Genomic DNA, 15,258 nt, shown 5'->3' on the forward strand with positions numbered 1-15,258 from the left:
GCTCCTTTTTCAGGCTGGAGCCACATCATGGGACTTGTTGACAAGGAAAGGCCTCAGTGAGACAATTGGTGTCCTTAGCCAAAAGCTGCTGGAAGCTATTAGTGTATCCCAGCCAGAAAAACTCATATTTGCACATATGGGAGCGTATCAGGGCTGGAAGGGGAGTTAGCACGGGGTCATCTGTTCCTCTGCAATCTTTGATCTTAATAATGCAGCATTATTGGACTTGTCAGAGTGATTTTGGTTTTTTTTTTTTTTTTTTAAAGAGTTTTAGCTATTCATTAGCTTGAAAAAGTGAGTCTCGTTGAGGATAATAAACAGATTTTTACAGAGCACCTATTGTGCTAAGCACAGCTTCCTCCCTCCAACCTCCTGCCCTTCTCCTTGCAAAATTCCTCACTGGGGTTGTTTTTTACATCTTGGTGAGGGGGAAAGAAATCAGTCAAGGCTTTGGAAATGTGAATTATCCTGGGATCCAGGTGCTTGTCACAGGTAGTTCTCATGGCTGAGGAGTGGGGCCTCATCCTTCTGTGTCAGCTCCAAAATATCCCTGGAATCTGAGCTGGTTGTGGCCATTGGATGTGCCCAGGGCAGCCACAGAGGGAGCAGATTTTGGTTGGAATTCAGAGGAATTATGTACATTGAGCCATCAGTCATTACCTACTGCAGAACTGAAAATAATACCTTGTATTTTTTTTCTCTCTCTCTATTTTTTTTTCTTTTTTAGACCATCCACGATCAAATTTTACAGGAATACCGGAAAATTAAAAAGGTGAGGGACTGTCCTTGGCCCACAGAAGGCTTTTGGGTGGTGCCCCTGGTGTGACTGAAAGAGATGGGCCTTTGCCAAGAGCAAACCCAGGCTCTGAGGCAATTCCAGCAGATCTTTGTTCAGCTCCAGCCCGTCCCTAAAAGCAGATCAGAGGAGGGTTTGGGGCGAGCTGGGAGTGCCCCAAGGATCCTGGGGATCACTGAGCCGTGGCACAATGGCTCTGTTCACTCAGGGCCTTTATCTCTCCAGGGAAGGAACAGTTTGTGTTCCAGATGCACAGGCTGAGGGAGAACAGGATCCTCTGGGACACTGGGATCAAGCTCTGGAGCTCTGCCCCCAAGATTATTTTGGAGTTTGGGGCACGTAAAATACCTTAAATTTTATGGTGTTTTAAATTTTATGGTATTTGATTGTAAATTGTAGTATTTTTATGCAAAGCGTCCAAACACCAGGGAGGATTTGGGTTTTTTTGGTTTTTTTTTTCCTTTAAATAACTGAATGTGGTCCTGAGGGATTTAGGAGCTCTTTGAAGAGATTCCCTGAACTCAGGCAAAATTCATCTTTGTTCCAGAGGCTCTGAGGTGGGGGCAGAGGGCAGGTGGTGGTTTTTGGAAGCCCAGTTAAGCTGAGCCTAACCCAGGGGTGCTCCTTCCCTGATAATGCTGGGAAAGGGAATTTATTCTTGGCTGGGTTTGATCAGAACCAGAACTCTTTTTTTTTTTTTTTTTTTTAAAGAAGGATCTAAAAAAGCTTCTTTCCATGGTTTTAAGCTGAAAGAGGGGAGGTTTAGGTGGGATATTAGGAGGAAATTGTTCCCTGGGAGAGTGGGGAGGAGGGAATGGGATGGAGGTGATCTTCACATTCCCTCCAACCCATCCCACAATTGATCCCTGTGCTGTTGAAGCTCAGCTTTAGTATGTCCAAGAAAACCTTCCCCACCTCTGCATTTTCTCTTTTATTCTTTTTTTCTTTTCTATTTGTTTGTTTTACAGACAAACCCCAATTACAGCCAAGAGAAGAACCGCTGTGAATACCTCCACAACAAACTGGCCCACATCAAAAAACTGATAGCAGAATATGACCAGCAGCAGTTTTAGCTGCCACTCACCCCTGGACTGGGTAGGGCAAACCAAAATCCAGTCACCCTGGACGTTGTGTTCCCTTTTATACACCCCAAAAAAAAAAACAACAACAACAAAAAAAATCCCTTTCAGAGACGAGCATTAAATTCCTCGTGGTTGAAGAACTTGGGGATGACTTTGAGATGCCAGATCTGTCATGTCCACGTCCAGCACGCTCCTCCCGAGTTTTTAAGCCTCTCTGAATGTTGGAATGTAACAAATGGATAACAAAAACAAACAACAAAAAAAAAACCAAACAAAAAAAAAAAAATTCTGCTTATTCGAAGCCAGCGTTTGACACTTAAGGGAAAAAAAAAAAACCAAACAAAAAAACAAAACTTGCCTAAAGTGACCGAAGCTCCCAAAGGTTAAAAATCTGTAGTTTTCATGGATTAAAAAGTTTGGCATGAAGTTTGTAATTTCCCCCCCCCCCCTTTTTTTCCTCTGGCTCAGCTCCACGTGGGTTTACAGAATTGTCCTACGGATGGTGAGGAACTGGAATTTGCTGCTAGGACTGTTTGGAATGAGAGCTGTCTGCTCCCGGCTCCGCGGAAATACACCACGTTCCCTGAGCTCTCCTTGTCTGCCCTGCTTTGTCCTTGGCATCCTCGGGGACAGGGAGGGGGGTGGTGGCAGCACAGGGGGGATTCCCTCGGGGCTCAGCACCTTGGTCAGGGCAGAGGTGGATCCCAAAAGAGAAAAAAAACCCCAAAGAAAATAACAAAAAAAACCCCCCAAAACCCCCTTTTTTTTGGCCTTTTTTGGCTTTTTTTTTTTTGCCTTTTTTTTCCTTTTTTTTTTCCTTTTTTTTTCCTTTTTTTTTTCTTTTTTGTTTCCTTTTTTTTCCTTTTTTTTTCCTTTTTTTTTCCTTTTTTTTTCCTTTTTTTTCCTTTTTATTTTTTCCTTTTTTTTTCCTTTTTCCTTTTTTTTCCTTTTTATTTTTTCCCTTTTTTTTCCCTTTTTTCCTTTTTTTCTTTTTTTCCTTTTTCCTTTTTTCCTTTTTTTCTTTTTTCCTTTTATTTTTTCCTTTTTTTTCTTTTTTTCCTTTTATTTTTTCCTTTTTTTTTTCCTTTTTTTCCTTTTATTTTTTCCTTTTTTTTTTCTTTTTTTTTCTTTTTTTTTATTTGTTTTTTTTTTGTTTTTTTTTTTTTTTTTTTATTTTTTTCCTTTTTTCCTTTTTCTCTTTTTTTTGTTTTTGGTGATGTGCTTTGTGCATTTGGATGCTGCAAACCCATCCTGCCCAGTTCACCTCCAGCAGCTACCAGTGCTGGGAAAGTGGGAGACCTGTCTGCCTTTGACTTTGCTAATTTTCTACCAAGGCAGCCAATTTTATTAATTGCTAATGAGACTATGGTCTATTTTTATATCAAAAAGAAAAAAAGAGGAAAGAAAAAATCTTTTTTTTTTTTTTTTTTTTTTCCCTAAAACTATGCCTCCCTTTTCCTTTTAGGCCAAGTGCTTGGGACCTTTTTTTTTTTTTTTTTTTTTTGTAGTATTACTAAAACTTCCCAAGAGTCACCCAGAGGAGTGACTTTATTCCTTGATCCATGAGAGGAGGGGTGGGGGGTTGCTCTGCTTTCTCCTGTGGGATAATTTTGGATTTATTTTTTTTTTTTTTTTGTGTGTGTGTCTTTGCAAGGCAGCAGCAAATCCTTGTGAGAGCAGTAAGGTGCTGTTTTCCCACGCAGATCCCTTCCACTGGTGTGCTTTATCTCAGCCAGCTTCTCCCTGCTTCCTGATTTTTTTTTTTTAATTCTTTACTTTGGATTGAAGGGAACTTCTTTTTTTTTGGTTTTTTTTTTTTTTTTAAGAGTATGGCCAGGGTGTGAGAAACACTCCAAAAAGCACAAAGGTATCCTTGAACTCTGCTGTTCCTTTCTTTCTCTCCCCTCTCCCCTTTTTGAATCCTGCCAGCCTGTGGGATTTGACTTTTTCCCGCTTCCGTTTATCTCAAAGTGAAGGATTCCTTCCCTGTGGAGTCTCCTTTCCTTGGAGGTTGCACTGAAGAGCCTTTTCACCCTTTGAAGGAGAGGAACAGCAGAGTTAAGGAGGGAAACACTTCTTACAACAAAGAGTTGAGGGGTTTTTTTTGTTATTTTTTATTATTTTTTTTTCCCCTGCCCCAAACAAAACGTGGGTCCATCTCTTGTGTTAAAAAAAAAATAAGAGATAAAATTACTAATAATTATAATAATAATTATTATAATTTCGTTGTTGTCACACAGCCAGGGCCACTGCTTTTGCTTTGTCACTTTATTCTGAGGTCTCTCCCTGTGCATCCAGGGCTTTGCCCATCCCCTTCTCCGAGGGAAAGGTGACAACCATTGGGACACGGTGGCCTTTGGGATGCCACTGCAATGCCACCAAACCTTCCACTGGTCTTCAGCCCCAAAATTACGGAGAAGGAAGGGTTGGGAAGAGATTCTCTGCCCAAGGAGCACAGAGGGAGCACCCCAGAACCTCCCCAGGGCATTCCAGCTGGGAATGCCGGGGATCGGGAACACTTTCACTCCCCTAAACCAACCCCAGAGGAGCTCAGAGGGGGCAGCACCACCTGCCTCTGGTGCTCCTGGAAAGAAAAAAAAAAACAAAAAAAACCAAAACCAAACCCGCTGGGATTTGTGGTGGCCGAGGAGCTTTTTGTCTGGGGAATTTGGTGCTCCTGCTCCCAGGCGGGAATCCGGCGGCGGCGTGGGCGAGTCCGGGGATGAGCTGGGAGGGGATGGCACAAAAATCCTCAGCCCCAGCTCTGGGAATTGTCACTGCACAGCCCTGCCCCGTGCCAGGGGTGGTGGTATTATTTTTGGGGGGGTGGAAAAAGCTGAATTTCCCCCCATTTTGGGGGGGTTTGGTGTGGGGGCTTCGTTCCGGCTGCGGAGGAGGAGGAGGAGGCAGAACTCGGGATGGCAGAAGAGAGGCAGCAGCTACAAACCCAGGATGAGTAAATTCTTCCATGGAAACACTTCTCCTGATCCTTAATATTTTGAAAGGAGGGTGGTTTGGGGGTTGTTTTGGGTTTTTTTGGGGGGGTTGTTTTGTTGTTTTGGGGTTGGTTTTTTTTTCTTTTTTTTTTTTTTTTTTGTTGTTGTTGCTTGGGGAGGGGGGATAGAGATGGATCTCAATCTTTATACATCTGCTATAAGATATTTTTGCAAACAGAGTTGTATACAAAGATGTATTGTGTACATTTACATGTATATTCTGGAACTTCTAAGAAAATTTGAATATTAAAAAAAAAAAAACCCCGAAACAAAAAAAACCCTTGGAGATATTTAATGAATTATCCAAACTGTGAGACCCAATTAGCATCCACCAACTTCCTGCTTCACTTTTCTTTTGGACTGTGTTAAAGAATTGTAGTCGAATCTGCCTTTTTTTTTTTTTTTTTTAATTTTTTTTTTCTTTTTAGAGGCGACAAAGCTTAGGCAAAATTTTGTGCTTTTTGGGTTCATAGAAACCAGTTCTAGGTGATTAAGTATGATCTTAACTTATTGATACTGTGTTTTACTTTGTAATATTGTACTGTGGATAAAAAAAAAAAAAAACTATATTGAGCCATGGAGTTGGAGTTTACAAAAGAGCTTTTCACTTTGCCAAAATGTTACAATTTCAAGGCAGCATAGTCTTCAGCTTTCCTAATCTTTTTTTCTTAAGAGCTAGTGTCCTTTTTTTTTGTACACTAAAAAAGCTGAATGCTGATTTTGCAACATATAATAAATTCACTGTATTGGAAAACAAGCAGACAATAAGGTTGTGGATTTCTTTTCAGTGCTTCTCCCTGCAAAGGAAAACTCAAAAGGGAAAAAGGTGATAAATGGCTGGAGCTTGGAAGCAGGAAACGGGAAGGAACCGGGTCACTCGAGTGAGCTAAAGTTGTCAGAGCAGGGAGTAGGTAAGAAAAAAAGAGGAGAGGGAAGAGGTGCCTGGAGAGGGCCAGCTCCTTGGAACGCTGCACTGGGATAACTCCAGCCCTGGCACGAGCTGGGGGGGCTTCCCACAGCACCACCAGCCGGAATTTTGGGGAGGAAAAGCTGCTTTGGAACCGGAGCTGGATGCTGCTGGTGTCAGCCTGGAGGAGGAGAAGGAGCCTCCAGGACCCTCGGGATGCAGCCAGGGGCTGCCGCAGGAGTGAGGCTCATCCCCGGGCTGCAGCAGGAGGTGAGGATGAGCCTGGAGCTCCCACTTGGCTGAATCATCCCCAAAAAAACCAGCTCGGGATGTCCCTGAGCTGTCCCCATGGATTGCTGTGGCCCTGCCCTCAGCAGCAGCCCAGGGGCTGGATGGGACAGGCCAAATAAAACCGAGGATGAAACGAGTCAGGAGCGAAATGGCCTTGGAGTAGGTGCTGTGTTCCTGCTGCCTCCCTCCTGGAGCAGGAGGTGACAAGGTGACAAACTCCGGGCTGGAGGTGCTGGCACTGCAGTCCCTGTGTCCAGAAACGTGTTCACTTGGGGTGGAAATGCTGGATTCGGGATTGTCCCTCCGAAACAGCCAACTGTGGAGAAGGTGACAACAAGCCAAGGGTCAAACAACGTTTTACAGAGTTTTGGTTCGTTTTTTTAAAAGGTGTCCTTGTCCTTGCAGCTGCCAGGGCAGTGCCACCACCTGCCCCAGGGGGACACCAGTGGGACTCGGCCACGGGGCAAGAGCTGAGCTCAGCCTCTTGCCAATCCCCAAATCCTCCAGTTTGAGTTTCAGATGTGGCTGCTGAGCCGAGCTCTGCACCCGCAGGTCCCTTTCGCCCTGGGTGAGCACAGGAAGGGTCCCCGTCCCCTCCCGCCTTTTCCTGGGGAATTCCTCCCAACCGCTGGCAGCTCCGCCGCCGCCCGGGGTCACGCATTGAGCTCATTAACTCGGAGCTGCCCCAGTGGAAATTTACTGGCTCAATTCGCTGTGCCAGAGGCAGCCGGGCTCCTGCCGCCTCCTCCTCCTCCTCCTCCTCCTTATCGGCACGGCCGGCAGCGGAGCATCCCCGCTCCGTGTCCTCCCGGCCAAACCGAGCCGGCTGCAGGCTCAGGAGGAGCCCCGAGCTCCGGTAATGCCCTGAGAACTCAAGTCACGCTCGGGAAAAGTCACTTTGCGCCACATCTTGGCACAAATTGCCCCTAATTTGGGGTCACGCAGGCTCTGGGCAGGTTTTAGGGATGCTGGAAACACGGTGACAGCGCTCTGGTTTTTTTTTTTTTCCTCTGTGGGTATTTTTCCCCCCATGGTTTTTTTCCTCTGTGGATTTTTCCCTCGTGGTTTTTTGTTGTTGGGGTTTTTTTTGTTTTGTTTTGTTTTGTTTTTTCCCCTGGGGCACCTTTCGCTGCTCGCGGCTCGTTTACAGGCGGAAGCTCATTAGAATAATTTGTCCTCGCCACGCTCCTATGGCTCTGGTCTCTCTCCCAGAGCAGCTGCTGCAATTCTGCAATTCCAGCACCGGGCACGACCCCCCAAAAATCAGCCTCTGCTCCCTCCCGTGCCGGCGTGGGGCCGACCTTGGGCACGCAGCGCCCGGCGATGGCCCAGGCAGCGAGGGAGGAGGATGAGGAGCTGCCAGCAGGGATAATGAAGGGCCAGGGCCTGGGATTGTGTTACACCAGGGGAAAAAACCCAACTCGCGGAGGAAGGAAAACGTGGCAAAGCAACGCTGAGGCTGTGGCGAGGCCCAAATCTGGGCTCAGCCTCCACCGAGAGGAGGGGGGACAGAGCCCCGAGCCCTCCCCAGCTCCTCGCAGCATCTCCGGCTGCCGCAGGACGAGCAGCCCCCTGAACCTGCTTAGAATGAAACGCTACAACATTGGGGAGCCGCCGGGGAAGATCTGAGTGGGCCGGATCCCCACGCTGAGGCTGGAGCGGGGGGTCTGCAGCAGCGGGGGGTGGGCACCATTGCTGGGGAGCGGGGCCGGTCGCTATGGCTCCGCTCGGGCTCCGCTGGCCCCTGGCCAGCCCCCGGCAGCTGGGGAGCGAAGGCGCTGGGCGGCCGGCCCGGGCTCCCGGCCCATGGACGCGTTGGGCGAGCGGGAACAAGGGAGCCCCGCTCATGCGGTGCCGAGCGTGGGAGGAGTGGGAAGGGAGTGGGGGAAGGAACAATGGTGGGAGTTATGGGAGGGGGGCGAAAAAAAAAAAAAAAAAAAAAAGTAAGAAAATAAGAGGAAAAAAAAAAAAAAAGAAGAAGAGGAAAGCAGTGGAAAAATACCAGTTCTGGGCCCCTGGCAGCGCTGCCCGGACCCTCCCCGCCCCAGGATTATTGTACAAAGAAATGTTATTTTTGTTTCAATAATTTGCTGAGGCACTGGCATTCCAGCGCGAGGCTCGTTTTGTTCCTCCAACCCGGCACCAAGGGATCATTGTTCCTCCGTGGCCAAGGGGCCGGCCGCGGCCCCCCGGCACCGCCGTGCCCTTCACCGCCGCCTCTCCCCGGGGCCGCCCGGCCGCAGGTGCCCTCGGGGCTCGGTCCCGGTGGGTCCCGTCCCGCTGCGTGCCGGAGGCTGGGTGGCGATGGCAGCGAGCCCCGAGGAGCGGGGTGGGTGGCGGAGGAGGGCAGAGCTGTCCTCGCCGTGTCTGCGGGGAGCGAGGGTGGGGAAGGGGCCGGGGCGTCGCTGCGGCTCCGGGGGGCCCCTTTGAAGCGGGGCGGGCCATTGAAAGGCAGCGGGACCCCGGGGGCCGCCAGCGGGGGAGGCGGCCACGACCCCTTTCTCTGCGGCGGCCCCGGGCGCTCCCCGCGCCCACACGGGACGTGCGGCCTCACACAGGGGCCGCTGTCACCCGGCAGAGCCCGAGGGGACCCGCGGGGCAGTGTCCGCCCCGGGGGCTCCGCGCTGCCTCCCCCGGGACTTTTGCGGTGCCCACACCGGGGTGGCCGTGACCTTCGGGGTGTCCACGCCGGGGGCTCCGGGGTGCTGGGGGGACTTTTGGGGTGTCCCCAACCCTCGGCAGCAGCAGGGGGACGGGGACAGCCCCGTGGGAGCGGCGCCGTGGGAAGGCGCCCGCGGGTCCCGGGCGCAGGAAGCCGCCGGCCCGGGGCTGTCAATGGCCGGAAGGCGGCGGCGGGACCCCCCGGTCCTGGCCCGGGACCGGCCCCGGCGACACTTCCCCTTCCCGGGTCAGCGGCCGCTTCCCCCGTCCCGCCCGTCACCTCCCGCCGCCCCCGCTCCGAGCGGCCGCCGTGGCCCCGGAGCCCCGCACGTGTCCCGGGACCGGGGCTCGGGGCTCGGGGCTCGGGGGGTCCGGGGCTGCCGGGGCCGGTGGGCACGTGCGGGGGGCGGGGCCGGGCGGGGGCGGGGCCGGGGCGGGGCCGCCGAGCCGATTAAGCGGCGGGAGCCGGGGCGGCCGCAGCGCGATCGCATCGTCCCCGCGGGGCAGCACCGGACACCGGAACACCGGGAACTGACACCGGGCACCGAACAGCGGGCACTGAACACCGGACACCGGCTGTCGGCACTGGGCACCGAACGCCGGGCGCAGGGTACCGCCGCCACCGGACAACGGGCACAGGGCACAACCGCTGGCACCGGGCACCGGGCACCGGCACCGATACAGACGCAGACACCGGCTCCGGCTCCTGCGCGCCCGGCGCGGCCCGGCCCGGTGAGTGCCCGCGGCGGGGCGGCACCGAGCCCCGGGGAGGTTCGGGTTTGCGGATCCGTGTCCCCCCGTGCCCTCGGCGGGCTCCGCTCTCGTCCCGCTGTCCCCCGCCACCCCGGGCTGCTGCGACACCCGCTGTCCCCAGATCCCCTTTTCCCTGGAGAGGGACAACCCTTGTTCCCACGTCCCCTGTGGCGCCCCGGGGTGCTGGGACAGCCCCTGTCCCCGTGTCCCCTCTGCCACCCCTGGGAGCTGGACAGTCTTGGTCGCGATGTCCCCTGGGACGACTCTGGGAGTGGGAACAGCCCTGATCCCCGCGTCCCCTGCCCCATCTGTCACCCCAGGGTGTAGGGACCGCCCCTGTCACCAAATTCTCTGCATGCCTGGGAGCTGGGACAGCCTCTTGTCCCCATGTCCCCTGCACGCTCCGACACCCTCAGGAGCAGGGCCACTCCCTGTCCCCGTGGAGCCTGTGCGCCACGCCAGGGTGCAGCGTTGTCCCCACGTCACCTGGAAGCGACCTCTGTCGCCCCCAGGGATCGAGGGAAGACACAGTTCCCACAGGGACACCCCATGTCCCCTGGGAGCATCCCTAGTCCCCCACGCCTTCCTGTGCCACCCCCGGGGAGGGGACAGCAGGGACAGCCCCTGCCTGCCTTGAGCAGGACCCGTGGCACCCCTCGGCTCTCTGGGCCCTCGGTGAGGTCCTGGGGTGACGCTGACCCCCCCAAAAGCCCCCTCCCTGTCCCGCCACACGGGTGGGAAGCGGCCGCAGTGACCGTCGCAGTGCCACCACGGCGCTGGGAGGGGCAGGGAGCCAAGGTCCCCACGGGCGGCACGGCCACGTCCCAGCAGGGCGGAGGGCCCGGGGGGGGCCGGGAGGGGGTGGCCCGGCGGAGCTGACACCCATTTCCTCCAATTCCAGCTCCAGGAACAATGGCAGAGCCATTCCTCGTGGAGAGCCCCAACGTCACCTACAGCAAGGATTTCATCGAGGCCAAGTACACCTACAGCACGGTGCACGTCTGCAAGGAGAACGGCGTCACCAAGGTGCGCAGCGGCTCCGCGGGGCTTCAGGGGAGGGGCTCCGCTTGTCCCCAGCTGTCCCCAGCTGTCCCCTCTGTGTCTGTCCCCAGGTGCGGCCGTGCTCCACCCGCTTCACGTTCCGCACGGGCCGGCAGGTGCCGCGCCTCGGGGTGATGCTGGTGGGCTGGGGGGGCAACAACGGCACCACGGTGACAGCGGCCGTGCTGGCCAACAAGCTGGGGCTGTCCTGGATGACCAAGACGGGGCGCAAGGTGGGTGTCCCCCAAGGGTGACCTGAGCGAGGTGTGACCTCAGTGTCACCATTGCGAGGTGGGTGTTGTCCCCAGTGTGACCTCAGGGAGAGAGGTGTCCTCCACTCCAGCAGGGTGGGTGTCCCCAGGGGTACCCCAGCAAGGGGGATGTCCCCAGTCTGAGCCCAGCGAGGTGGGTGTCCCCAGCAAGAGGTGTGTCCCCAGTTGTGACCTCAATGAAGAGGGCGTCCCCTGAGTGACCTCAGTGGCGTGGGTGTCCTCGATGTGACCTCAGCGGGGTGGGTGTCCTCAGAGTGACCCCTGCAAGGGCCATGTCCCTGGGGTGTCCCCAGAAGGACCCCAGTGAGGTGGGTGTCCCCAGGGAGGTCCCAGCAGGGCGAGTGTCCCCAAAAACACCCCGGGGAGGTCCCAGCAGGGTGAGTGTCCCTAAAAGTGAGGTCCTGGGGTCACCCCACAGGGATGGGGGGCACTAAGCTCAGCTCCATCGCTGTCCTTCACCCCCGATCTCCTCCCCGCCCTTGTGGAGGGGCTCTGCAACCCCAATCCCCCATTTTGGGGACTCTGGGGACCCTCCTCCCCCCGCCAGCGCCTCGCCCTTGCCTGTCCCACCCCAGACAGCCAACTACTACGGCTCCCTGCTGCAAGCCTCCACCGTGTGCCTGGGCACCGGCCCCTGCGGTGATGTCTACGTGCCCTTCCGGGACCTGCTGCCCATGGTGCACCCCAACGACATCGTCTTCGATGGTAAGTGGGGCACGGGGGGGACCCCAGGGCGGAGCGAGGTCCCCCCCCGAGCTCGCGGGTCACCGCCGTGTCCCCCAGGCTGGGACATCTCCTCGCTGAACCTGGCGGAGGCCATGAGGAGGGCGGAGGTGCTGGAGTGGCCGCTGCAGGAGCAGCTCTGGCCGCACATGGAGAAGATGAAGCCCCGACCTTCCATCTACATCCCCGAATTCATCGCCGCCAACCAGGAGGAGCGGGCGGACAACGTCCTGCGAGGCTCCATGGCCGAGCAGGTCCTGGCAGGGCGGGACAGGGGAGGGGACAAAGGGGACACGGAGGGCGGTGTCACCGAGCTGACGAGTTCTCCTCGGCCGTGTCCCAGGTGGAGCAGATCCGCAGGGACATCCGAGACTTCAAGGAGAGCAGCGGGGTGGACAAAGTCATCGTCCTGTGGACGGCCAACACCGAGAGGTTCTGCGACATCGTGCCGGGGCTCAACGACACCGCCGACAACCTGCTGAGGGCCATCGAGGTCAGGGGGGCGGGAGGGGGACACTGGGGGAGGGTGACACCGAGAGGAGGGTGACACTGGGGCAGGGTGACCCCGGGAGAAGGGTGACCCCGGGACGACGGTGACACCGGGAGGAGGGTGACTCCGGGGCAGGGTGACCCTGGGAGGAGGGTGGCACCAGGAGGAGGGTGACCCCGGGAGGAGGGTGGCCCCGGGGCAGGGTGACACCGGGGCAGGGTGACCCCGGGAGGAGGCTGGCACCAGGAAAAAGGTGGCACCGGGGAAGGGTGACCCCGGGGGGGGATGACACCGGGAGGAAGGTGACACCGGGAGGAGGGTGTCCTCAGTAAGAGGATGACACCGGGGCAGGGTGACACTGGGAATGGTGACGCCGGGAAGAGAGTGACCCCGGGGCAGGGTGACACTGGGAGGAGGGTGACCCCGGGGGGGGATGACACCGGGAGGAGGGGGACACCGGGAGAAGGGTGACACCGAGGCAGGGTGACACTGTGGGGGGATGACCCCTGGGCAGGGTGACACCGGGAGGAGGGTGGCCCCGGGGCAGGGTGACCCCAGCGCCGCGGTGGCCCTGAGCTGCCCCGTGTCCCCCTCAGCGAGGCCTGGAGGTGTCGCCGTCCACGCTGTTCGCCGTGGCCAGCATCCTGGAGGGCTGCGCCTACATCAACGGCTCCCCGCAGAACACCTTCGTGCCGGGGGCGGTGGAATTGGCCGCCCAGCGCCGCGTCTTCATCGGCGGCGACGACTTCAAGTCGGGGCAGACCAAGCTCAAGTCGGTGCTGGTGGATTTCCTGGTGGGCGCCGGCCTCAAGGTACGTGAGGGCTCAAAGGGGGATTGTCCCCACCTTGCAGGGGACACACGGGGTGACCTTTCCCTGCCTCCCGCCCAGACTAAATCCATCGTGAGCTACAACCACCTGGGGAACAACGACGGGAAGAACCTGTCGGCGCCGCAGCAGTTCCGCTCCAAGGAGATCTCCAAGAGCAACGTGGTGGACGACACGGTGCAGGCCAACCCCATCCTCTACGGCCCCCAGGACAAGCCTGACCACTGCGTGAGTTGGGGGGCCTCAGGGGGGGTCTCACACCCGTGGAGGTGACAATGAGGGTGACAGGGACGTGGCTCTGGCAGGTGGTGATCAAGTACGTGCCCTACGTGGGGGACAGCAAGCGGGCGCTGGATGAATATACGTCCGAGATCATGATGGGTGGCACCAACACCATCGTCATCCACAACACCTGTGAGGTGCGTGCAGGGTCCCCGGGGTGTCCCCAGAGTGTCCCCTCAGCGCTGGGGTGGCTCCTGACCCCCCTGGCTGCCCGCAGGACTCGCTGCTGGCCAGCCCCATCATCCTGGACCTGGCCATCCTGACGGAGCTGTGCCAGCGCATCACCTTCTGCACCGAGGCCGACCCCGAATTCCAGGGCTTCCACAGCGTCCTGTCCATCCTGGCTTTCCTCTGCAAGGCCCCGCTGGTGCCCGAGGGCACCCCCGTGGTCAACGCCCTCTTCCGCCAGCGCAGCTGCATCGAGAACATCCTGAGGTACCGCCCCGTCCTCGCGGCCACCAAGTGTCACCGCCCCGGTGCCCGCACAGTGGCACCCAAAGGCTTGCGGGGAGGGGCCCGGTGTGGGGGTACCCAGAGGGTCCCAGTGCCCCACCGTGGGGTGTTTGAATCCAGGGGGTCCTGGAGGACAAGGCTTGGGGTGTCCCAGTGCTGGTGGGTGGGTCCCAGTGGTGTCACCAGTGGGTTCCAGTATGTGCTGGTGGGTGATGGGGACGAGGTCCCAGCGTGGATGGGTCCCCGTTTCCCAGTCATGGGGTGCCCAAGGGGAGCAAGGTGCCATTGCCTGGGGTGTCCCCAACACACAGCCCCTGGACCCCCTGCCCAGGGGGCTCCCAGTACCTGATGCCCAAGGGGTGCCTGAAACCAACAGATCCCAGTGCCCAGCACCAGTGCCTACCAGTAACCAATTCTTTGGGTTCCCAGTGCCGGGGGGTGCCAAATCTTGGGGGTCCCAGTGGCTGGGCTGCCCAACTCCAGTGGGTCCCAGTGCCCAAACCTCACGGATCTGAGCCCCAGTGGGCCCAAATCCCCAATGCCTGGGGTGCCCCATTCCAGCTGCTCCCAGTGCCCAACCCCTGGGGGTGCCACACTCCAGTGTCCCCATTCCCAACCCCATCCCATGCCCCGTGTCCCCCACTCCGTGCCACCTCCCCCAGCCCTGGGGGTGTCCCCGTTTTGACCCCTGTGTGTGCCCCCCCAGGGCCTGCCTGGGGCTGCCCCCCCAGAACCACATGCTGCTGGAGCACAAGATGCAGAGGCCGGAGCCCAGCCCCAAACGAGCCTGTCCCGGCGGGGCCACTTGTCCCCTTGTCCCCAAGAAGAGCCCGGCAGCGCCCGCCCAGCTCAATGGGCACCCCTGTGCCCCCCGGCCGGGAGCCCCCCGAGCCCCCCTGCACATCGACGGCGCCGACTAACCCCCGTGCCAACCCCGGAGCAGCTTTTTAGGGGGGGTGGGTTTTGGGGGGGTGGGTTTTGGGGGGGTTCGGAGGGGAGTTGTTCACCCCCCCCACCCCAATTATTGATGGCGACTCCGAACTGTGAAGCTTTGTACCCACCAATAAACCCGGAGCACAGCGTGGCATCTCCTGCCTTGGGTTTTTGGGGTCCCTCATTTGCTTCTTGGGGGGGTCTCGTGTGGGGTTTTTTTGGGGTCTCCCAAGTGGTTCCTGAGATCTTCACCTGGTTTTAGGGTCTCTCATTTGGTTCTTGGGGTCTTGTGTGGTCTTTTGGGGTCCCCCAGGTGGTTCCTCGGATCCTCACCTGGTTTTGGGGTCCCTTCACTCAGTTCTTTGAGTTCTTTCATTGGTTTTGGGGTCCCCCAGGTGGGGTTCCTGGGATCCTCACCTGGTTTTGGGGTCCCTTCACTCGGTTCTGTGAGTTCCTTCATTGGGGTTTTGGGGTCCCCCAGGTGGTTCCTGGGGTCCTCACCTGGTTTTGGGGTCCCTTCGAATTCCTTCACCTGTTTTTGGGGTCCCTTCACTCAGTTCTTTGTGTTCTTTCATTGGTTTTGGGGTCCCCCAGGTGGTTCCTGGGGTCCTCACCTGGTTTTGGGGTCCCTTCACTCGGTCCTTGGGGTCCCCCTCACCTCGTTCCTTTTCATGCGGTTTTGGGCCCCCCTCACCTGGTTTTGGGGTCCCCCCCACCCCCAGCGAGACTCAAATATCGCCGCCTTCTGAAA

The 15,258-nt window shown here is 56.9% G+C and overlaps 3 protein-coding genes across 4 annotated transcripts in view; 2 read left to right on the forward strand and 1 right to left on the reverse strand.

Annotated features, from left to right (window-relative positions):
* The window catches only part of ELL (elongation factor for RNA polymerase II), a 50,189-nt gene extending 47,724 nt beyond the window's left edge, over positions 1 to 2,465 (forward strand). For both annotated transcript variants that reach the window (XM_066336174.1, XM_066336175.1), the window contains exons 11-12: positions 728 to 772; positions 1,765 to 2,465. In XM_066336174.1, coding sequence (XP_066192271.1) covers positions 728 to 772; positions 1,765 to 1,869 — 150 coding nt within the window. In that variant the 3' untranslated portion in view covers positions 1,870 to 2,465. The remainder of the gene's footprint in view (positions 1 to 727; positions 773 to 1,764) is intronic.
* UBA52 (ubiquitin A-52 residue ribosomal protein fusion product 1) overlaps positions 1 to 15,258 on the reverse strand; it is a 196,724-nt gene that overhangs the window by 58,398 nt on the left and 123,068 nt on the right. The gene's annotated exons all lie outside the window — the stretch shown is intronic.
* On the forward strand, positions 9,122 to 14,529 carry ISYNA1 (inositol-3-phosphate synthase 1). The gene is made up of 11 exons (XM_066336182.1): positions 9,122 to 9,465; positions 10,388 to 10,512; positions 10,599 to 10,760; positions 11,375 to 11,504; positions 11,583 to 11,776; positions 11,866 to 12,015; positions 12,609 to 12,824; positions 12,903 to 13,067; positions 13,145 to 13,258; positions 13,339 to 13,556; positions 14,281 to 14,529. Exons 2-11 carry the CDS (start codon positions 10,399 to 10,401, stop codon positions 14,492 to 14,494), a joined length of 1,677 nt encoding a protein of 558 aa, XP_066192279.1. The 5' UTR covers positions 9,122 to 9,465; positions 10,388 to 10,398; the 3' UTR covers positions 14,495 to 14,529.

The sequence above is a fragment of the Sylvia atricapilla genome, chromosome 26 (assembly GCF_009819655.1).
Source record: "Sylvia atricapilla isolate bSylAtr1 chromosome 26, bSylAtr1.pri, whole genome shotgun sequence".
Taxonomy (NCBI): Eukaryota; Metazoa; Chordata; class Aves; order Passeriformes; family Sylviidae; genus Sylvia; species Sylvia atricapilla.